Source organism: Hemiscyllium ocellatum, chromosome 22 (genome assembly GCF_020745735.1).
Source record: "Hemiscyllium ocellatum isolate sHemOce1 chromosome 22, sHemOce1.pat.X.cur, whole genome shotgun sequence".
NCBI lineage: Eukaryota > Metazoa > Chordata > Chondrichthyes > Orectolobiformes > Hemiscylliidae > Hemiscyllium > Hemiscyllium ocellatum.
Window position 1 is genome coordinate 9,188,798 of NC_083422.1, and position 24,146 is coordinate 9,212,943.

The 24,146-nt window shown below is 45.5% G+C and overlaps 1 protein-coding gene across 2 annotated transcripts in view; it reads left to right on the plus strand.

The window, feature by feature from the left end:
- Nucleotides 1-24,146, plus strand: part of ank3b (ankyrin 3b) — a 392,035-nt gene that overhangs the window by 222,566 nt on the left and 145,323 nt on the right. For both annotated transcript variants that reach the window (XM_060841865.1, XM_060841864.1), the window contains exons 14-20: nucleotides 2,932-3,129; nucleotides 4,533-4,631; nucleotides 6,965-7,063; nucleotides 13,891-14,088; nucleotides 15,932-16,030; nucleotides 17,264-17,362; nucleotides 17,462-17,560. In XM_060841865.1, coding sequence (XP_060697848.1) covers nucleotides 2,932-3,129; nucleotides 4,533-4,631; nucleotides 6,965-7,063; nucleotides 13,891-14,088; nucleotides 15,932-16,030; nucleotides 17,264-17,362; nucleotides 17,462-17,560 — 891 coding nt within the window. The remainder of the gene's footprint in view (nucleotides 1-2,931; nucleotides 3,130-4,532; nucleotides 4,632-6,964; nucleotides 7,064-13,890; nucleotides 14,089-15,931; nucleotides 16,031-17,263; nucleotides 17,363-17,461; nucleotides 17,561-24,146) is intronic.

The window sequence follows — 24,146 nt, forward strand, 5'->3', positions numbered from 1 at the left end:
TGGGAATTACAGACCAGTCAATCTTACATCGGTGGTAAACAAGGTACTGGAAAGGATTCTGAGAGATAGGCTTTATGACTGTTTGGTAAAACATAGTTTGACTAAAGATAGTCAGCATGGCTTTGTGAGGGGCAGATCATGCCTCACAAACCTTATTGAGTTCTTTGAGGATGTGACGAGACAAGTTGATGAAAGTCAAGTAGTGGATGTGATGTATATGGATTTCAATAAGGCATTTGATAAGGTTCCCCATGGTAGGCTCATTCAGAAAGTTAGGAGGTATGGGATACAGGGAAATTTGGCCGTCTGGATACAGAATTGGCTGGCCAAAAGAAGATAGCGAGTGGTAGTGGATGGAAAGTATTCCACCTGGAGGTAGGTGACCAGTGGTGTCCTGCAGGGATCAGTTATTGGGCCTCTGCTCTTTGTAGTTTTTGTAAATGACTTGGATGAAGTGGAAGGGTGGGTTTAGTAAGTTTGCCAATGACACAAAGGTCAATGATGTTGTAGATAGTATCGAGGGCTGTTGCAGGCTACAGTAAGATATTGACTGGATGCAAAGCTGGGCTGAGAAGTGGCAGATGGAGTTCAAACTGGATAAATGCGAAGTGATTCATTTTGGAAGGTTGAATTTGAATGCTGAATACAGGGTTAAAGACAGGATTCTTGGCAGTGTGGAGGAACAGTGGGATCTTGGGGTCCGAGTAAGCAGATCCCTCAAAGTTGCAACCCAAGTTGATAGGGTTGTTAAGAAGGTGTATGGTGTTTTGGCTTTCATTAACAGGAGGATTGAGTTTAAGAGCTGCAAGGTTTTGCTACAGCTCTATAAAACCTTGGTTAGATCACACTTGGAATATTGTGTCCGGTTCTGGTCGCCTCATTGTAGGAAGGAAGTAGATGCTTTAGAGAGTGTGCAGAGGAGATAGACCAGGATGCTGCCTGGATTGGAGGGCTTGTCTTATGAAGAGAGGTTGAGTGAGCTGAGGCCTTTCACACGGGAGAGAAGAAGGAAGAGAGGCGACTTGATAGAGGTGTACAAGGTAATGAGAGGCATAGATAGAGTAGATAGCCAGAGGCTATTCCCCAGAGTAGAAATGGCTTCACAAGGGGTCATAATTTTAAAGGTGATTGGAGGAAGGTTTAGGGGAGATGTCAGAGATAAGTTCTTTACGCAGAGAGTGGTGGGTGTGTGGAATGTACGGCCAGCGGTGATAGTAAAGTCAGAGATATTAGGGACATTTAAGCCACTGCTGAACAAGCACATGGTGGCAATAAATTGAGGGGTGTGTAGGTTAGGTTGATCTTAGATTAAGATAAACACTCAGCACAACATTATGGGCCAAATGGTCTGTACGTGCTGTACTGTTCAATGTTCTGTGATTGTACCTTGTGCCAAGATGGTCTGAATCCTATCCAAAAGGCACAATGGCCTTTTAGATATAAAGGCTCTGAGTTAATTTGGAGACTGATTTGACATAGCTGTCTCTGAAATTGCTTCACCGGTGACAGCACTAATTAAGTGCCAATCTCATACCTCCTGACAGAGGCCAGTTGACGAGTGTAGATCCAGTATTGAAATAAAACTATAAATGTTAGGCTGGACCTGCCAACTACAGGGCTGTTTAATCTACTAGGAGAAAGTGAGGACTGCAGATGCTGGAGATCAGAGCTTAAAAATGTGTTGCTGGAAAAGCACAGCAGGTCAGGCAGCATCCAAGGAGAAGGAGAATTGACGTTTCGGGCATAAGCCCTTCCTGAAGAAAGGCTCATGCCCGAAACATCAACTCTCCTGCTCCTTGGATGCTGCCTGACCTGCTGCACTTTTCCAGCAACATATTTTTATGCTCTGTTTAATCTAATATCCAAAGTTGGGAAGATTGTTGTGTGTTATGCAGTTTATAAGTGTTCCACAGACATCACTGGCAACAGTCATAGCAACAGAAAACCAGGTTTCTTATCAACAAGACTGCATACATTCAAAGATCAAAAATCAAACGAGACCAGGTTATAGTCCAACTGGTTTATTTGAAATTGCAAGCTTCTGGAGCGCTGCTCCTCCTTCAGGTGTGGAATGATAGAGAGGTACAAGACACATTATTTATAAGCCAATAGTGTAAGGTGCATTAGTCAAAGGGAAATGGGTCAGGGTTGATTAATCTTCGGAGGGTCGGTATGGACTCGTTGGGCCAAATGGCCCGTGTCCACATTGTAGAGAATCTAATCTCATCAAAAAGTTAACAAGTTTAAAACTAGCTGCCCTTGTTGAATTCTTTAACCAGTTAGGATGTAGAAGTTCAAAGATGACAGGAATGGAGGCACCTCTGGAGCAGTTTTGCCAATGACACAAATATTTTGTGGGAATTTAGCAGATAGGAAGGAAATTTGTGGTTTTGAGAGAAAAAGGATCAGGTGAGCTGATTAATCTTGAGGGATGTTTATAGACAGAGATGGCAGGAAACAGGAACTTTGTGCAAACTTGTCCTCATTTAGATAGGCTCGGTGCAGAAGTAAAACTCTACTCACTCACCTTCTCCTGTGCTTGGCACAGTGGCCCAGGTGCTACCTCACAGCGCCAGGGACCCCTGTTCAATTCCACCCTCGGGCGACTGTCTGTGTGGAGTTTGCACATTCTCCCCGTGTCTGCCAGGGTTTCCTCCGGGTGCTCCGGTTTCCTCCCACAGTCCAAAGATACGCAGGTTAGGTAGATTGACCATGGGAAAATGCAGGGTTACAGAGGTGGGGTGGGTCTGGGTGCGATGATCTGGGTAGGTCGGTATGGATTTGAAGGGCCGAATGGCACATGATTCAAATAGCCCAATCCTTACCTCAGCCAGGCCAATCTTCTGTTCAGTGACCGTGCCTGGTTTAAGTTTGCTTGTCGCAATTGGGCTGGGTGTTGAGTCACGTTCCTGCTTTCTTTGCCCTCTGCAGGATGATCAGACTCCGTTGCATATTGCATCACGCCTGGGCAAGGCTGACATTGTGCAGCAGTTGCTGCAGCACGGCGCCTCTCCAGATGCAGCGACTACCTCTGGATACACCCCGCTGCACATCTCAGCCAGGGAAGGTCACGAAGACGTGGCTTCGGTTCTACTGGAACAGGGCGCTTCGCTGTCTGTGAACACCAAGGTACCACCATTGAACTTTTACAGGGAGTAGGGGGGATGGGGTGAGGGGGGGGCTATCCACTTTGGCCTCATTTGGGGAAATTGCACCGAGAGTGCCTGGGGATATGATCCTTCTCTGCACCTTCTCTCTGGCTGTAACACTGTATTCTGCATTCTGTTCTATTATCCTGACATACTTACGTAAGGTCTGATAACATACCAAACAATACTTTTAACTGTATCTCGGTTCATGTGACAATAATCAGTCAAATGTTTAGCTTGGGGCTTCAAGGTTCCACTAAAAGTTAAATCCCGAAACCACAAACGTCAAACTTCCAGTGATCAAACAGCACAATTGAGCAAAGTGTTTTTGGATTGTTCTTGTATTCCTTGATGTATTTATGGGTGTAACTTGGTGCGGTTTTATTCATGCAGCTTGCAATGCATTTGTCGCCAAAGATTTTTGGTATATTTTGATCAGGGCCAATGAGCAACTTGATTTAAAACCACCTTTAAAAGATGCCTCATCAGTGGACGCTGAGTCAATGGAATCTTTTTTTGTCCCCAACGTAAAGAGGTGAAATAAGGGACCCCACCCTAAAAGCATGCAATCGGGGGATTCTCACAGCTTTGAGCTGGGGCTGTGGCCACTTTTGAAGTGGGGGCCTGATGCAGGTAAAAGGCAGCAGAAAACAGCAACCGCAGTGAGTTTGGCTTTGACTTGTTTCATTTGGAATCCCACAATCCTTTGCGCTGGTTTGGCTGACAGCTCGAATTTGCTGATGTTATCACAGTAGAAAATGGGAACTTAACCCCTTGGTCACTCAACCAATCCTTACACACTTCACAGCTTAAATAAAAAGATTAACTGCATTGTTGAGTTAGTCTAATTTTAAAATTAGCTTGTGGGACATTAACGATGCTGACTGACCATTATTTATTGCCCATCCCTTGTTGCCCTTGAGGAGGTGTTCTTGAGCTGCCTACTTGCCCTTTCCATAGATACTTGTGAAAAAGTTTTCTCCGTTAATGATATCCATGGTTCTGGTAGGTATCTCTAACTCACATCCTCCGAAAGGCTGTGGATGCTGCAGTCAGTTAAGGGACCACACTGGAATGGTCAATGGTACAAGGTTAATGGATTTCTGGGAGGTCAGTGGAGTTGGGTATAGCAGTGATCTGATTGACGAATGGGAACAGGCTCAAATGGCTGAATCACCTCAGTCTGTTCCTATATTTACAAGTTCATTACAAGAGCTGCAAAATGCTGGGTCATCTGTCGACCTGTAAGGACCTTAATAACAGGAGCAGGAATGTGGTTGGACAAGCCTGCTGTGCCATTTGGTGCAATTGTTGTTGATTCTCCAGCATGGAGCCTGTTGATATGGGTATACTGATGGTTCCCTGTGCACTGCCTCATTACAGAAAGGATTCACCCCACTCCATGTGGCTGCCAAATACGGGAAAATGGAGGTGGCCAACCTTTTGCTTCAGAAGTCTGCATCTCCCAATGCTTCGGGAAAGGTAATAATCGGTGCAGTTCTTATTTAAAAATTCTGTTTTTAATGACACGTCGGGGCGTGCCTCACTGACAGCATTCCCTCTGAATCAAAGGCCTTGTATTCAGGTTCCACTGTCGAGACCAGGCTGACACTGCAGAACAATACAGAGGGATCTTTGTACTGTTGGAGGTGTCTCTTTTCAGAGGAGGCATTAAATCAGAAACCTGGCCAATCTCTCAGAGAAATGCAAAAGTGCCTGGCACTAGTTGGACACTGGTGTCCTGGAAAATAGTCATCCCTCAAGCAGCACCAGGAGAAGGGGTCACTATCACTCACTATTTATGGGAGCAATCTGTGTGCATATTGGGCCTGCCTAGTTTCCTATTTCATAACGGTGACTACACCTCAAAAAGGCTGCTTAGCACTGTGAGTACTCCGGTGTTTGGAAAGGCACGGTATCAATGCAAATCTTTCTCCTTTAGCTGTGTTTGAGTGCATCTCCTGGTATGAAGCTAAACGCAGGCCAGAAAGGTCAACCTTTTGTTAAATTAATCTCAAGAACTGCTACAACTGAGCTCAGCACCCTGGAATCAGCTGATGCTCCCCTTCCTCTCCCCCATTTCCAAGTCGACCCTTCCCAGTCAAATATCTGAAATAATTCCACAAAGACAAGTGCCTTTCTGTACACATGCGTTGTATGTGACACTGACCCAAATAGATCATAGCCAGCTGTCAGAGTGAGCAGAACCCCGGCACTCCTGTTTACATCTGTCAGCCAGGACTCCCTGATTGGACCAGATTAACCCCGACTCAGGGAACTCATATTCTATGAGGTCCACTTGACTGACTTCATTCCAATTATTACACTATTCAGTCAGTACTAATTGTCCAGCCATATTGAAGCCAAAATACTTTGTGCATATGTCCTTTGGAATCTCTGATTCAAATGAACTTGAGTCAGAAATACATCAATCATTCTTCCCGAATGGAGCTGTGTCAGGAGCCAATTGAATGATGTATGTGGGGAGGGAACATCCATTCAGCCCAATCATGTCTGAGTACATGATAACCATGAACCAAGAGCTCAGAGTGTACAAGGTGCCCCTGTTATAATGTTGAGCCCATTTTATTGGCTTCATCAACTCAGTAGCTCACCTGATAGCAAATGTTACAGCGACGCTGACTGAACTGAGAGATTGGAGCAGTCAGCTTCACTCGAGACCTACCTGAAGCAGCCCAAAGTCATCACTACTTTCTGCCTTTCCCCAGCACTGGACAACAGCGTAAACGACTTACCGCCATCTGAAGCCCTGCTTGCAGCGTTAAAACTGTCACCCCAAACTCTGCTGGCAAGACACAAAATGTGTGGATGTCCTGATCTACCATATCCCAGCTCCTTGTCTATAAAAACAAATTTTTCATCCTTGTGTTCAAGTATCTCTGTGTCTTAGTCCAGCCCTGTCTCTGTTCTCTCCTCCAGGCCCCTGCCAAATCTCTGCATTCCTTCACCATCTGACCCTGTGTGCCTTTGCCCCATTAAGTAGGAATCTTCGCTGTATAAACTGAGCCTGCTTGGCTTAATGCACTCTATGCAGTGAGTAGTAAGTCCATCTGAATCTGTTGACACATCACAGAATGGGTGGCTCAGTGGTTAGCACTGCTGCCTCACAGCACCATGGACCCAGGTTCAATTCCAGCCTCAGGCGACTGTCTGTGTGGAGTTTACACATTCTCCCCGTGTCTGCATGGGTTTCCTCCGGGTGCTCCGGTTTCCTCCCACAATCCAAAGATGTGCAGGTTAGGTCGATTGGCCATAGTTTCCAGGGACGTGCAGGGTAGGTAGATTAGCTATTGCATATACAGAGATAGGGCGTGCGTCTGGGTTGGAAAGTCCATATGGACCGAATGGCCTCTTTCACACTGTAGGAATTCTGTGATCACAGAATGGTGTGAGGTGTCACAAGGAGATATTGGAACAGATTGCTGGAAGGTTGATTTTAAAGACAAAAAGTACTGCAGATGCTAGAATCTAAAGTTGACAAGCAGGAGGCTGGAAGAGCCAGTATGTGGAGACGTTGACATTTTGGGTAGCCGGGAGGTTGATTTTAAGCAGGAGGGAGGAGGTGAAGAGACAGGGGGAGGTTTAGGGAGAAATCTTGAGAGCTGAGATGTCAAAGGTACAGCCGCCATTGGTGTGATGGATGCAAAACATTTGCTGTGTCAAAGCGACTGTATTGGGTAGTTGGCCATTCAGTCGTTTCATTAACAGGAGGTCATTTCAAGTTGCCTTTATTCCATCAGGTTCCTGATTCGATTGTGCTATCTCACCTTTTCTCCCATGTCTCCTCCTCGCAGAGCGGCCTGACCCCACTGCACGTGGCAGCTCACTATGACAACCAGAAAGTGGCCCTTCTGCTACTGGATCAAGGAGCCTCCCCTCACACAACAGCAAAGGTACAGTGCACAGACGGCCAGGACATGGGAGCTAGCAGCCAGTGTGGAGAATGATACCAGTGTGGGGTTTGTGTACTGAGAACGTGGTGGGTTTTAGCTCAATTGTACCTCCCCAGATGAGAGACTTCTCTCTGGGAATTAATCTGACAAAATCTGTTGTTGCAATCAGTGGTTGATGGGTTGGTTGGTAACATTTGTGGTATTATCTGAAAATATATGAAATGGATATACATATGTGTTTTGTTTTTGAAACTTGCTTGCCGGTAATCACCTGTAAGTTGAAGATGGAGAGATTGTCGGAGTTTTCTCTCATTGTTGGTTGATTGCATTGTTGACGTGAACTCCACATCACAGAGTATAAGGGTCATTAGCTGAAAAAGCAGTGCGTGATAACCTGTAACTCACTGTGGATTTCACTCCAAGAATATTGTGTTCTGTAATGTAATCCTCGTCTTAACACTCAGAATTGGTAGATTGTGTTTGTGTAGATGTTGTGACAGATAGTGCATGCGGACTTTGGAAACTCATAAGGGATTATGGTGAGGTTGTATCAGCTGAGTTAAAATCCTGCTGTTTCAACTCTTATTAAAGATGATTATGGTTATGACAATTCTACTTTTCACCTTTCAAAGGCATGTAGAACAGAGTGAAACTTTGAAAGGCTTGGTTCAGGTGAACCTCATCTGCATGCAGTTCAGGATGTGTCAGTCCCGTGACGTTCAGATCAGTGTTATAAACACCTTGTGGATGCTAATAAACTGCAGTTCAATGTAAAACTGGTACCTTATTGTGTGGCTTTCATTCCTGACCTATGTGCTTCTCTCTGTCTTGTTGCCAGTTTCAACTTGCTGACCTCTTCATTCACTTGGAATAGGAGAATTACTTTAACTTGTTCACCATTGAATGAGATTTTGGCCAGTGTTCTTCCTGAGCTGTGTGACTGCAAATGCAGGCTCAGCTACTTTAAGGTTCCCCTGTGATTACCACTGTGCAAAATATTTAAAGGGCTAACATACTGAATAAATTGACCTACTGCTAGAGAATGAGGATACATTGATGTTGGCTGATATGTAATTTATAATGGCTTGCCAATCTTACCAGTGAACAGCCCAGGTTCCAATTTGAAAGTTTTCTTGCCTTTGTTCTGGAAGACCTCCCTCAATGCCTCCATTCACACAAAGGAAAACCCCTCGATTATATCATCCTTATCTTCGATACCATTTCTCATAAATCCCCCCTGTTAGTTTGATCAATCTGCTTGACACTCCCTCCAGGACCACTGGAACTTTCCTGAAAGTGCTCACAATTAACAGCATGATCCCAGGTACAGTTTAACCGAAACTTTAGACAACTGCAGCTTAACCTCGGACCCTGTACAATCCACTCTTCTTGACATAATGGTCACCATTGTTAGAAATCATGTTCTGGATCTAGCCACACATTTTTAGTGAGTTCCGTACACAGCAACAAATGGGGGGTGATGGTTAGCTCAGTTGGTTAGCTGACTGCTGGGAGATATAGATTGACACCCAATGGCGGCTGTTCGATGCCACATGTGGGTAGTTTATGGAGACCTGTTACCTCGTTTTTCCCCACGCTTGATGTGGAACAGTGACCTTCAACCTATGTGCAGACCATTCAAAGAGACACCTCAAGTCCATTGTCATCAATGGCTAAAGGCCTTGATTTACTTGGACTCTGAAATCTCTTCTCTCAGTCACTGTTCTTGACTTGGCATTTAGAAAAAAACACTGGGATGTCTTTCTTGGATTCAAAGTGCACTTGCTCTTACCCACTATTGAAATCCATCTACCATAGTTCTGCCCACTCACTGAATCTGTCAGGAACAACATGGTGATGGGGGGGTGGGGGGGTTGGGGTTGGTGTGTGTGGTGCTGGGAGATATTTGTGCTCCATCTTGTGGGTGAGCCAACACTCATGGCGCATCCACAGCAGAAAGACAAGGGAGGAACGAGACAGGAATTTTGAGGGATGGTATTGAAACATCGCACATAGTCAAATTCAAGTTTTTTTATGCTGAGTCTCAGTGGTACTGTGGTACTGTCCCTACCCCTGGACTGGGAGACCCTGGTTCAAGTCCCACCTGGTCCAGAGGTGAGTAATAATATCTCTGACCAGACTGTTTAGAAAATAAAAAGCTCTAACAAGCCAGTTTAAAGTGGGAATGATACCATCTGGAAATTTGCCTTGGTCTACCTGGGTTTAACTAGAAGTGAGGCTGTAGGATCAGCTAGGCCCTGATGGCACAGGGGCGCAAACCCCCTTGGCTACGGTGAAGAGGGAAACGTGTTCAATCCCTGGTCCCACAGGGTGGAGGCGTCTGATAGGGGGATCTGTTTCCTGGGGAAACCATTCTGCCTGCTCTGAGCCACCCTGGCCTGGTCACACCTATCATAGTTAAACCTGAAAAGGGTCAAATCGAGAAGAACAGTGTGACCCCTGGGAGCTGCAGTCCTGTGCCCCCATCCCGTTTAGTCTCTGTAGTGCCCAGAGATCTGCAGGTTGGAACTTGTTCAACTTGCTTCCATTTTATTCAGTTAACACCCAGTCCCCTCCTCCCCATTATTAAAACTCTCCTCCCGCCTAATGCTTGAGACCCCTAGGCCTGCATCTATCTCCTAAAATCACTGCCCGAGGATGGTAGCAACTCCGTGCCCAGTCACATCTCACTGTAAATAATGACGAGATCAGACAAGGGAGAGATGTGTTTCATGAAGAGAGCAAGTTAAATCCAGAAAGTTGTCATCAAAGCACATTTCTTTGAAGGGTTCTGTTGGAAAAGTAATCAAAGTGTTACTGGTGTTGCTTTGATTTTCACTGAAAATTGAATTCAAAGAGTTATCACCTGAGGCAACAGGCTTGGGTAGAATCAGAACGGATCCCAGCGCAAATGAGGAAAACTCATATCACCCCATCTCTTCACTTAAAACCACTCCCATCACAGCAGCCAGCTGTGCCTTCAATGATTTCCAGCCTTCCCATTGTCTCAGAATCCCATTCCACAGAGTGGTTCGTATCTGTGAGGAGAAGATATTTCCAACATGTCCTAAATTTGCCGTTCACCCGCTTGAATATTGCTCATCATATAAACAGAAGGACTGCAGCTGCTGGAGAGTCAGAATCAAGAAGTGTATCACTGGAAAGGCACAGCAGGTCAGGCAGCATCCGTGGAGCAGGAGAATCGACGGTTTGGGCATAAGCCATTCCTGATGAAGGGCTTATGCTCGAAACATGAATTCTCCTGTTCCTTGAATTTTGCCTGACCGGCTGTGCTTTTCAGCACCACGCTTTGCGACTCATCCTGGGGACATCCTGGTTCTCTTTCTCTAAGGTTTTTTTTAAGGTGGAAAAGTTCAGCTATTCCAGGTTTTTCTCATTACAGAGTCCCTTGGCTCATAGGATTGAGTTCCTTGGCTTACCCCTGAATTGTCTCGAGTAAGCTCACTTTCTGACCTGCCCAGGTTTTCAGTCTCAGGCCTGACGTTTCCTGATTTCATTCCTGATTCAGCAGCGTACTTGCTTTGCTGATTGCATTATCACACTGATGAAAACATTGTACTGCTGCTCTCTCCCTTAGCCTCTCACATGTAAACTCTGCAAAGTTTGAGCCAAGAGGTTTGGTCATGAGTGACGGATGGTCATTGGCCTGACACCGATGCAAATTGGGGTCACAGCTAAACCTGAGGGGGGATTCCAGGGTCTTCATCCAGGAATCTTCTCAGTTTTTTCCAAAGTGCCAGGATTAATTTTACCAAAGTGGAATCTGTCTCGATAAAGTGCTCAATGAGGAGTCTCAGGCTCCTGTGTATTTCGTCACAGCATTTTGGTCATTCTCAAATGGCCAAATGTAGCAGTGACACATGGCTAAAAACTAAGGAATTTCTTTTCATACAACGCTTGATATTCCTGGTGTGTGGAAGATTTCCAGCTCCTCCTTATATACCCACTTTGTAAAAAGACATTCTTCCCATGTTAACTTCAAAAATATTTAATCTTCACAAGAATTGTTTCCTTACCTGGTCTGGCCTACATGCGATTCCAGACCCACAGCAATGTGGTTGACTCTTAACTGCCCTGTGGGTAATTAGGGATGGGTTATAAATGCTGTCCTAGCCAGCAATGCCCTTATCCTATGAATGAATTTGAAAAAAAACTAAGAACACACTTTCATGGCGTGACCACATTGGATAACAAAGGAAAGAATACAATTCGAAGAAAAATGAAAATATTCTATTCTTATAAATACTGCAGTCTCTTCCTCTGAGGATAGTGATAACTAGCACCATGCTCTGAATATGTTTATTAACTTGCTGAAATAATGCACTGTTTTAAAAACCTCCCTGTCAGCCCATTGGCCATCTGACTATGAACCTCTCCACTTCGATGTGTCATTTGAGCAAGATTTGGAGATGTCGGTGTTGGACTGGGCTGTATAAAGTTAAAAATCACACAACATCAGGTTATAGTCCAACAGGTTTAATTGGAAGCACAATTAAATTGCTTCCAACTATAATCTGGTGTTGTGTCATTTGAACAAGTTAGACACTGCAGCAGCTCTGTGTTTGATTCCTGGTTATAAATCCACATCAATAACCCCCCAACAGGTTTCCAATCAAATTCATTCTGCTTAACCCTATGCCTATACCTCACCCTCTGTATATCTCTGTCAATCTCCTTGTTTGTATCATTATCTCTCTCAGAATTTCTTTTTGTCTGTACCGCGCTCTGAGTCTGTCACCTTATGTGTTCCGTGTTGACTGCTTCCTTTGTATTTAGATATATTTGAATACATTTGCCTTGGTGAAGACGTATTATCTGCGTGTTCAGTCTTGCATCCATGAAGCAGATCTAAATTCCAGTTACTCTGTTTCAAACTGCTGCTGTTTATTGTAGAGGGTCAACCGTATCATTAAAAACAAAACTCACGAGTTTGCACTGTATTCACGGATTGGTTTTCATTCGATCCAGTTTGTTGGATCCCAGTCGATTATTCTTGCGAATTTGAGTCAAAGTTCAGGCCAGGCTGATATCACAAGGATATTCCAAACCACCCAGGGGGCGATGACATGGGATATCTGCTGGCAACAGATTCACTCTCTGACTGCTGTTGGGTCAGAATGGTGCCGCTAAAGACATCACCAGTTCGAAAGCAGCAATGTGGGAAAAGATTTCTTCCAGTCACAACTAACCTCATGGGAGCTCCTCAATGTTATTACTTGTGAATTCATGAGCCAGTCCTTTTGGAATGTTTTTATGCCCCGACAGACAATGATAATTGTCTCAAAAAAACTTGCTCCCCTCGAATGCCCAAACACGCAAGCCAATTTTCATCCTATTTGAGACAATTCTTGATTTAATATTTTTATATCCTGTGAACTGTGTGATCATTTTGAGCTACCGATCCACTTGAAATTTGAAGATGTTTAAAACGGTCCTGTTTGTGCACCCAACTGCAGCTTGACTGGCTGCAAGGGGGAACCCGGATTGTTTGTGTTGGACACTATATGCTGCACTAGGATCAGCAACTCTTTGATTAGACAGCTCATTGGAGGTGCCATCACATGACTGTCTGGTCCTAACTGCTATGCCCCACCCTCCCACCATTGGCTGCCTGTCATTGCCATAGTAGTTGGACAATGCCTTCCTACACCAATTGGTCAACTAACAGACTCTACATTTATGTGATTCATCCTTCCATGGGATGTGGGTATCACTGACTAGGCCAGCATTTATTGCCCGTGGGAAGGTGGTATTGAGCTGCCTTCTGGAACTGCTGCAGCCCCTGGGGAATGGGTCGAACCACATTGCTGTTAGGGAAGGAGTTCCAGGACTTTGACTTTTAATCGAGTGACAGTAAACGAAGAATGGTACAGTTCCAAGTCAGGATAGCGTGTGGTTTTGGAGGGGAACTTGGAGCTGGTAGTAGCCCTATGCATCTGCTGCCCTCGTCCTTTAGGTCATAGAAAATACAAGTTTAGATACTGTTGTGAAGTTTGGTGAGTTTCTGTGGTGCCTCTTGTAGATGCTACACACTACATCCGCTGTGTGTCGTGTGATAGAGGGAGTGGATGTGTAAAGTGGTGGATGGGGTGTTGACCAAGCAAGCTGTTTTTTTTTTCTGGGATTATATCAAGATTTGTGAGTCTTGTTGAACCTGCGTTCATCTGGACAGCTGGAGAGTATTCCACAACATTCCTGACCTGTGATTTGTAGATGGTGGGTAAGGTTTCGGGAGTCAGAAGGTGAGTTAAGCTCTGTAAGATTCCTAGTGTCTGATCTACTCTTGTAGCCTCAGCATTAAGATGGCGAGTCCAGTTCAGGTTCTGGTCAATGCTAACCTATGGAATGTCAGTAGCAGAGGATTTCAGCCATGGGAGTGTAACTTAGATGCTGACTGTCAGTTCTGTTTCCATTCCTTTTATAGTTGTAAATATAAGTGCATTAAGAAACTTCACTAAAAATCCAGTTATTTCTTTCAATGCTCATGATGGTTTGTTTCTGAGTCTTGTGGAGATTGTTCTAGAATTCCTGGAGACTCCGAGACAATACCAGTAAGTCGGAATCCCTATATACAATGCTTATGCAATGAAATGTGCAGACTGTGAATTTAAGAAAGGTTTTCGACAAGAGTCTGAAAGACAAAGGCAGAGGGATTGGGAGTGCTTTCTGCACTTCAAAAGTGAGAGTCTGTGCGTAACCTGAAACCCAACTTTGGCACCGTGCAGGGAAACTGATGCATACGACTATCTGAAACTCCTTATTATGGGTTAGCATGGTCTCTTGTCTTTTCTTTGACTCTTTTGCAGAATGGCTACACGCCCCTACACATAGCCGCAAAGAAGAACCAGATGGACATCGCGACCACCTTGCTGGAATATGGCGCTGACACCAACACCGTGACCAAACAAGGCATTACACCTGTGCACCTAGCTGCCCAGGAGGGCCACGTGGACATGGTGTCCTTGCTCCTGACCCGCAATGCAGATGTAAACCTGGGAAACAAGGTTGGTGGCCTGTCAGCGCTGTCCCCCCACACTCTGCTTCTGCTCTTACATTGCTGCGTCGTTGCTGAATGTTGCCTCATTGTGGCAATATGTTTCCACCGCTCTTGCACACCCTGTTTCATTGCTTGGCCAACGTCCGTGAGTGACGAGCAGGAGAAGTCCCGCTTCAGCACCCTCACAACCGCTGGAGTACCCCGACTTGAGCCTTCCCAGCATTTTGTTTCCATAGCCTGCTCAACTCCTGGGAGAGGCGGCAAAACAGAGGGCATCCCAGGGGAAATAAAGGAAATTCAGCAGGGGCATGGATAGAAGAAATAGACAAGTTTTTATCCCTGGGGTCGGAGAGTCCAGAACTAGAGGGCATAGGTTTAGGGTGAGAGGGGAAAGATATAAAAGAGACCTAAGGGGCAACCTTTTCACACAGTGTTGTACGTGAATGGAATGAGCTGCCAGAGGATGTGGTGGAGGCTGGTACAATTGCAACATTTAAGAGTTGGATGGGTATATGAATAGGAAGGGTTTGGAGGGATATGGACCGGGTGCTGGCAGGTGGGACTAGATTGGGTTGGGATATCTGGTCGGCATGGACGGGTTGGACCGAAGGGTCTGTTTCCATGTTGTACATCTCTATGACTCTAAAAGAATACTCAGGAGATTTCCTTTTTGATTCCCTGAAGGGGAATCACATTGTACATGTGCTTTCTCCAAAGTCACTTGGCTCCTCTGTGACATGACCCCTCTGCCCAAGCCAACAACTGCTCCACCGATAGTGGCGTTGGCATCACTTTGAAGACGATATAGAGTGGAGGGACTGGCATTACTTGAGCGAGCAATGCACTTTAGCTGCACAAGTGCCTTTTGCCATGGACTGTTGATCTTGCTGATGATAAGTTGCACCTTCTAACCATATCATAGCTAGGAGATGTGGGATAGAGAGATCCCACAGCCGTGCCTAACCCATGTAGACACCCATAAGCATTGCTGGAGACCAGACGCAATGTCCTGTACTCGTTTCAGGCAATCAGAGGCCCAAGGAATGGGGAAGCAGGAAGTGGATTTAGAATAAGCTTTTAAAAAAATCTTGGAGAAGAAACTCAGATCAGCACAGACAGCACCAGATTGTCCGTCTGTTATACACCCGATTTTCCTCCTTCCCTAGTTTGCCGTCCCGCTGATGCCCTGCTTCACTTCCATGTGTCCACATGCTCACTTGCCGTCAGCTCTTTCCCTGATCAATTCCCTGTGCCCTCATTTAGAATGGGAACAGCATCTGTCCTGAGCAGGCCTGGCCCATTCCTCTCACCCAATACCTGCACTGCTCTGCGTGGATGGTTATGTAAGTTTACCCACCCAGTCCCGAGGTAGTGCTATCAGCTGTCTGCCAAAGAGGGGGCCAGCTTTACAATCTGTTTGTGAAGCATCTCCTTAGTCCAGTCTTCACTGTTGCGGAGCACTCTCCTAATTGGGAGCTCTTCACCCGCCAAGACAGGGTAAGGCTGTTCTGTTAGACAGCGGTGAAGTAACAGCACATTTTTCAGCCTCTCAGTTTGCTTTCTCATGAGCTGTTGAGGTTGTTCTTGAGATTACCAGACACACTTCAGTCATGTAGAAATTTGTGTCTGTGTCTCCAACCTTAGTGACTGTGTTGCAGTTGAAAACCAATATCCTGGCCCACCGTTAAATATTTATCAGCACAGAGCCGCGGTTAGACTGCAAGGCAACCAGTATTGCAGACATCCTTTGCCATTGTTGCCGGCATCGGAAGTGGAAATTGTCTTTGCTGGGAATTGTCTTTCAAGCTCTGATGGCTGTATTATTGACAGAATCTAACTTGGATTCACAGAGTGGTCTGACACCTCTTCACTTGGCTGCTCAAGAGGATCGGGTGAATGTTGCTGAAGTGCTGGTTAATCAGGGAGCTGCTATTGACCCGCAGACCAAGGTACAGACTTGCCAATTTGTTCTGTTTGCTTTTAATATTACCCTTGGGCCAGGGTCACCTGGGTCCAATAGAAATGATTTAAACTGTTGCATTAAAAATGTTATAGGAAGGGTGGGGGCTTGCTGGGTCTGTATTGTCTGCACTTCTGTATGTAACCGTATTGTTTAATGTACAAATGTCATTGTCACTGTCTTGTTAAATGTGGAACTGGGATTTGAGGGTTGTCCTCATCTCACTGTAAAATGGTCAAACGGGAGGGTTTGGGGCCTAGCTTTGCTGCTCCTCTCCCTTGTAAAATTGCTGTCTCTTGTACAGCTGTAAATGTTTTCTTGTGAACTGAACTATTTTGTAATTTGTTTAATAAAATAAATATAACCAGGAGATGAGAATCCCCTCAGTTCAGGGGACTGACTCTGTGCTGGTTGGTGTTATAGTAAAAAAAAAATTAAAAATGTTATAAATCAGAAGGAAACACAGGGGTTGGGTATGGGGGGAGTGGGATACTCTTCGGAGGGTCGGTGTGCACGCGATGGGCAAAATGACCTCTTTCCATGCTAGTCTATGATTCACTCACCAACTCTCTTACTCTCTGAGTCTCTCCCTCTCCCCAACCCTCTCCCAACTCTCTCATTTATGAATATAGGAGTCTAACAATGTGCGGTGTTTCCATTTACACTGCAATAACACTTTCATGATTTTTCTTCTTGCAAATTGGAAATGTGCATCAGAAACTACCTTCGGCGTTAACATTGGTTTTAATGGAAAATATTTAGTAAGGACCTACTTTGTTTTCTTTGGAATCTTTTTTTGAAAAATGAGGCACCAAGTACATTTCTGTAGCACCTTTCGGAACACCTCAAAGCATTTGACAGCCATTGACGTGCTTTTTGAGCATCATAATGTACGAAGGTCCATCTGAAAGTGCAGGCAAGGCCTCAGTTTGAGTCTGATCTGTAATGCAGCCATCCCTCAGCATTGCAGATTGGAGATGGACCAAGTTGCCAGGTCACAATAAGGAGGGAAGCTTCACTAGTGGACCCTAGTGGGTGGGTCTGTTCTGTTTCAGTCGGTCTGTCAGTCCCCAGAAAATACTCTGTGACTTCAAGCATGCCGAGATCTCGGTATTTCATGCCTTTCATTGGAAGTATTTTTGAATCAAAATGGGATCCAGAAACTAAATTAAGTGTTGCATTTCCATCCCTGAGAGGAGTTACCTTTGCTTTTTGATTACAGATGGGTTATATTCCACTGCACGTAGCGTGTCACTATGGGAATGTGAAGATGGTCAACTTTCTGTTGCAACATAACGCCAAAGTCAATGCCAAGACAAAGGTCAGTTCAGCATCTACGGCTGATTTCACTCTGAGCTAACCAAACCTTTCTGAGCAGAGTCTTCCTAACATGCACTCTCCTTCTTGTCCCTTACTATAGAACGGGTACACCCCTCTCCACCAGGCAGCTCAGCAAGGACACACACATATCATTAACATCCTCCTGCAACACGGCGCCTCTCCAGATGAAGTCACCATGGTAATTATCGAAAGACGTTGGTGAATTTCTTCTTTCCCTGAACATGTAAACTTCTGCTTTCACCTTACAGTCTATCATCACCCATCTTTGAGAAGGTGGCAGCCAGGATGTGGTTAACAATTCTCTCTCCACTCTCCAAAAGCAAGGAAAGACTTAACATGAACCAAAAGTTGAACTTACTGATCTCAACTATCGGGTCATATACCTCCTGTGTCAGGGTGGAGTACAGACCCTGTCAGATGCAGGTCTGTATTGCCCAACAATGCTGTCTGCTGGGGGAGTGTGGTTTGGATAGGTACATATCACCGAGTCAGGTAAGCTGACTGTATTGCTAGTCTGTGAAGCTGTAAAAACAATTCCATTTGCCGTGTCTCTGCCAGTGAATCCTACCGACATTCTGTAGCTTTCTTCTCACTCTCGCCACAAGGGCAACTTTTGTACCATCTTCAAACTTCTTAAACATGGTCGCTGCATTTAAATCTACATCACGGATCCAATGCTGTTCCCTCTAATTTACCCATCGCTGAGATTCGGCTGATTGACTGTAGTTGCCAAGCTATCCTTCCTACCCTATTCAAACACTGGTACAACATTAGCAGACTAGAGTCAGAGAGGGTTGAACAGTGATGTTCAGGGCCTCTGTTAATTCATTCCTTTGCACTCTTGCATACATTTCATCCAGGACTGTTGGTTTATCCAATGCCAAATTCCTTAATATTCTGTCCATTACTATATTTATTTAATGATCACAGCCCTTCTCCTTATTACACTGTCTGCTTTCTTGCACTCTCTGTTGTGAAGACAGATGGAAATGTGTAATTACTGATTATATCCATATATAACTTACCTTCCTGGTCTCCAGTGGATCTTATCCTTCCTTCAGTTATCTCTTATTTTTTATTTATTTAGAGTCATATAGATGTACAGGACAGAAACAGACCTTTCAATCCAACTTGTCCATGCCCACCAATTATCCTAAATTAATCTAGTCCTCTTTGCCAGCACTTGGCCCATATCCTTCTAAACCCTTCCTGTTCATATACCCATCCAGATGCCTTTTAAATGTTTAATTGTGCCAGCCTCCACTACTTCCTCCGGCAGCTCATTCCATACACATACCACTCTCTGCATGAGAAAGTTGCCCCTGAGGCCCCTTTTAAATCTTTTCCCTCTCACCCTAAACCAATGCCCTCTACTTCTGGACTCCCCTACCCCGGTGAAAAGACTTTGTCTATTTACCCTATCCATGCCCCTCATGATTTTATAAACCTCTATAAGGTCACCCTACAGCCTCTGACACTCCAGGGAAAACAGCCTCAGTCTATTCATCCTCTCCCTATAGCTCAAACCCACCAACCCTGGCAACATCCTTGTAAATCTTTTCTGAACCCTTTACAGTTTCACAGCATCCTTCCTATAGCAGGGAGACCAGAATTGCAGGTAGTATTCCAAAAATGGCCCAACCAATGTCCTGTACAGCCGCAACATGACCTCCCAATTCCTGTACGCATTACTCTGACCAATAAAGGAAAGCATACCAAACGCTGCCTTCACTATCCTATCTACCTATGACTCCACATTCAAGGAACAATAAACCTGCACTCCAAGGTCAGCAACACACCCCAGGAGTGTTTTTTTGTGTCAAACAGTGTATTTATAGCACATCGTTGAGTTGCTTTTATTTCAGTGGGGTGCTCTTTATGTTTTCTGATTTCACCTCTGTGCCCTTTCTATTCTACAATACAGCACTGAGCTTTAGGCATCTTATACCAACTTTCCTCTGTGCCTTGTCCCACCCTAATTGCTCTTTGGTCACCTTGGCCCTCTAGATTTGAGAAATGTATATTTGGCCGGAGCCCTATTTCCTCCTGGGAAAGCCTTTTGCTGATTGGACACTACTCGATCTTCAAGTTGCTTCTCTCTGGGTACTTTCAGCAAATCAGGTTTCAGCTGAGTGAAAACAGAGGTTGCTGGGAAACCTCAGCAGGTCCGGCAGCATCTGTGAAGAGAAATCAGAGTTGACGTTTCAGATTTGGTCAGCCCTCCTCAGGGGTGATGGTCTCTGGGAAAATGTCAGTTTATATGCAGAATGAGGGGGCGGCACGGTGGCACAGTGGATAGCACTGCTGCCTCACAGCGCCAGGGACCCGGGTTCAATTCCCGACTCAGGCGACTGACTGTGTGGAGTTTGCACGTTCTCCCCGTGTCTGCGTGCGTTTCCTCCGGGTGCTCCGGTTTCCTCCCACAGTCCAAAGATGTGCGGGCCAGGTGAATTGGCCATGCTAAATTGCCCGTAGTGTTAGGTAAGGGGTTTATGTAGGGGTATGGGTGGGTTGCGCTTCGGCGGGTCGGTGTGGACTTGTTGGGCCGAAGGGCCTGTTTCCACACTGTAAGTAATCTAAGATGGAGTGGGGGCGCAGGGTTCAGGAGTGCTAAGTAAAATTGGCCTTTCCCCAAATCTAACTGAATCATGATCATTCTCCTCAAAACACTCTCCACCTTCTAGATTCATTCCCTAAAATGACATCTGGGAGGTGACTAGATGTGTTGATGAAGTGGATGCAGTCTGAGTGGACTTCAGTAAGGTTTTTGGCAAGGTCTCACGTGTGAAACTGGTCAAGAAGCTAAGAACCTATGGTATCTGGGGCAGTTTGGCAAACTGGATTCAAAATTGGTTTAGCGGCTGAAGTCAGAGGGTGATAATCGAAGGGTGCTTTTGTCGAAGGGAAACTGATGTTCAGTGGCGTACAGGATTCAGTGCTGGTCCCCCTTGCTGGTTATGTTCGTTCATAATGTAGACATGAATACAAGAGATATGGTCATTAAGTTTGCAGATAACATGAAAATTGTTAGTTGTCCCCTATCAGCATTCCGCAAAGACCACTCCCTTCGTGACTCCCTCATCAGGTCCACACCCCCCACCAACCCAACCTCCACTCCCGGCACCTTCCCCTGCAACCGCAGGAAATGTAAAACTTGCGCCCATACCTCCTCCCTCACTTCCCTCCAAGACCCCAAGGGATCATTCCATATCCGCCACAAGTTCACCTGTACCTCCACACACATCATCTATTGCATCCGCTGCACCCGATGTGGCCTCCTCTATATTGGGGAGACGGGCCGCTTACTTGCGGAACGCTTCAGAGAACACCTCTGGGACACCCGGACCAACCAACCCAACCACCCCGTGGCTCAACACTTTAACTCTCCCTCCCGCTCCACCGAGGACATGCAGGTCCTTGGACTCCTCCACCGGCAGAACATAACAACACGACAGCTGGAGGAGGAGCGCCTCATCTTCCGCCTGGGAACCCTCCAACCACAAGGAATGAACTCAGATTTCTCCAGTTTCCTCATTTCACCTCCCCCCACCTTGTCTCAGTCGGTTCCCTCAACTTAGCACCGCCCTCCTAACCTGCAATCTTCTTCCTGACCTCTCCGCCCCCACCCCACTCCGGCCTATCACCCTCACCTTGACCTCCTTCCACCTATCACATTTCCATCGCCCCTCCCCCAAGTCCCTCCTCCCTACCTTTTATCTTAGCCTGCTTGGCACACTCTCCTCATTCCTGATGAAGGGCTTATGCCCGAAACGTCGAATTTCCTGTTCCTTGGATGCTGCCCAACCTGCTGTGCTTTAACCAGCAACACATTTTCAGCTGTGATCTCCAGCATCTGCAGACCTCATTTTTTACCCTTGAGTAAGGTGAGGGCCCATTGTGTTCGAGGTGAGTTAAGTGGCGTTGAAATGCCCATCAGCTGTGATTGAATGGCGAGTGGACTCAATGGATCGAATGGCCTTACTTCCACTCCTATTTCCTAAGGTGTTATGGCCTTATTGCCTTATTGATGGCAAAGGGACAAGTAGGTAAGGTAGTTAACAAAGCACATGCAATTGTTAGTCAAGGTATTGTATACAAGAGGGAGGCTATGATGGAGCTATAAAAGACGTTAGGTAGACCACAGCTGGAGTACAGTGTTCAGTTCTAGTCACCACATTATAGGAAGGATGTGATCGCACTAGAGAGGTTGCAGTAGAGATTCATCAGGATGTTGCCTGGGCTGGAACACTTCCAGTGTGAAGAGAGACCAGATAGACTGGGGTTATTTTCTTTAGAGCAGAGAAGGCTGATTGAAGTGAACAAAATTATGAAGGACATAAGGTAGAAAGGGAGGAATGATTCCCCTTTGTTCAGGGATCAGTAACCAGGGGGCATGGCATTGAGGTAAAGGGCAGGAAGTTCAGAGAGGGTTTAAGGAAAACAAAATTCACCCAGTGGGTTTTGGATATGGATGTAAGTTAACTCGCTGAGCCAGTTTTGAGTATGTTGGACCGCGATGTCTGTCAGGATGGTAGAAGCCAGGACTTTTAAGACATTGAAGAAGTGTTTAGATTTTCACTTGTAGTACTGTAGTACACAGACTGTGAGTGCTGGAAAATGGGACCAGCACGGGAGGGGCTTGATGATCAGTTTGGCTCCATGGGCTGAAGGGCCTCCTTTGTCCTGTAAACTCTATTGCTGTCCCTTGTCTTGATAGGCTTGTTACATTTGTCTCGTAAAGTTCTCCTGAATGCATTTGAAGACTTCCACACTCAGTAAACCTGTGAGACTGACTACTTCCACGTAAATATTCCTTACAGACACATTGTTTCTCTGTATCTCTCATGCAGTTGCCTCAATATTTGCTCTTCTACCTTCCCCTCACTGCTTGGGGCTCTATATTACACTCCCAGCAGTGTCACCTCTTGTCTGTTCCTCAGCTCAACTCATTGACTCATTTGGTGCTCCTTCAGACATGTCATTCATCCTTACAGTTGCAAGTATTTTCTCAACTAAGTTTGTGACCTTTCCCCCTCCTTTTAAAATTCCCTCACTCTGCTGTCTGAAAACTCTTTGAACCAAAAACATTCAGCCGCCATTCGTGCCTGTTAAGACATGTTTCAGAAATAGTTACATGATCATATGCACAAGTAACACGCCCTGTAATTGAGTTGTACTTGAGTGATTTGTTAAGATAAACAGGTCTTTTTGATTTTGTGGTGCAGATGTCCAGTCAGTTTAAGAGGCTGATTGAATGGAGTTACTTTTGGAACTTTTAGGTTGCTGCACATCTATCAAGCCCCACTTCTTATGAAAAGCATTACTTCCAGGTTTCAATCCATACCTCCACCTCACCCGCCTCGTTTATGAGCTTCCTTCTATTGAACTATGTGCCACTGATTAATGAAAAGCAACTTTGTTTTCTGTTTCCTGGCCTTTCGTTCCTTAACCTTCCAAGTGATTTATTTTTCTGCCATCTCTTCCAGTGTTACTCTTTGCCCTTCCAAACCCTCACTCAGATACCCCTGCCAAGCTAGATATAAAACCCTTGCCAACAACACTGCTCAATGTCTCCATTGTGATCTTGGTTTCAACCCTTGGAAGGAACAACCTCTCCAGACTCTGTCGGCTGTAGATAGAGCCATAGGCTTAGACAGTACAGAAAGTGGCCCTTCAATCCAACACACTTGTGCAGCCCAGATATCCTAAATAAATCTAGTTCCATTTGCCAGCATGTGGCCCATATCCCCCTCAACCCTTTCTATTCATGTACCCATCCAGATGCCTTTTAAATGTTGTAATTGTATGCACTTCCACCACTTCCTCTGGCAGCTGATTCCATACACGTACCACCCTCTATGTCAAAAAGTTGTCCCTTAAGTACCTTTTAATTTTTCCCTCTAATCTTGCACCTATGCCCTCTAGTTTTGAACTCCCCTACCCTGGGGAAAAAGATGTTGGCTATTTACCCTAGCTGTGCCCCTCGAAGTTTTATAGATCAATATAAGGTCACCCTTCAGCCTTCAACCGCTCCAGGAATAGCCCCGGCCTATTCAGCCTCATCCTCTCGCTCAAACCCTCCAGTCCCAGCAAGATCATTGGAAATCTTTTCTGCACCCATTCAAGTTTCACAGCATCCTTTCTATAGCAGGCCAGAGAATTCATCCTTATGGCCTGTTCTCCCCCTGCACTGTCTCTCTGGTCATTCATTGAGCTATCCTCCTGCTTCCCTAGCACATCCACAGATTACTCCCTTCTGAGTTTCTGCTCTGTGATCTCTTTCACAGCCCCCTGCAGTCTGTGTGCAGAGCCACATCCTTCTTTCTATCTATTTCATTGGTTGCAATATTGGCCATGACCCCGGGCTGCTTCCTCCCCCTCCTGCACACTCAGAATGTTCTGCAGTGACATACCCTTGACCTTGACACTGGATCAGCAAGATGTCAAGCTGGAGTCACCTTTACCACAGCAGATATACCTTTCTGCTTCCCTAATCCTATCAGTATCGCTCCCCTGACCTTCCTGCTCCATCCCTGCCCAGTTAAACCCATGATATACCAACCAGTTAGAGAGTAACATTCCTTCAAGATGATTTGTCTGAGCTTCCTTCCTTGTCTGTGTTGAACAAACCGATATCCATATATTGACTTTGGGAGCAAAAGATGTTGAGTCTTACAAGAGATTTATTGTCAATCTATCATTGGACGGGGAAATAATGCTCTCCAGCCTCTGCGATGCTCACCTCTCTTTGAAAGGACCGAGCT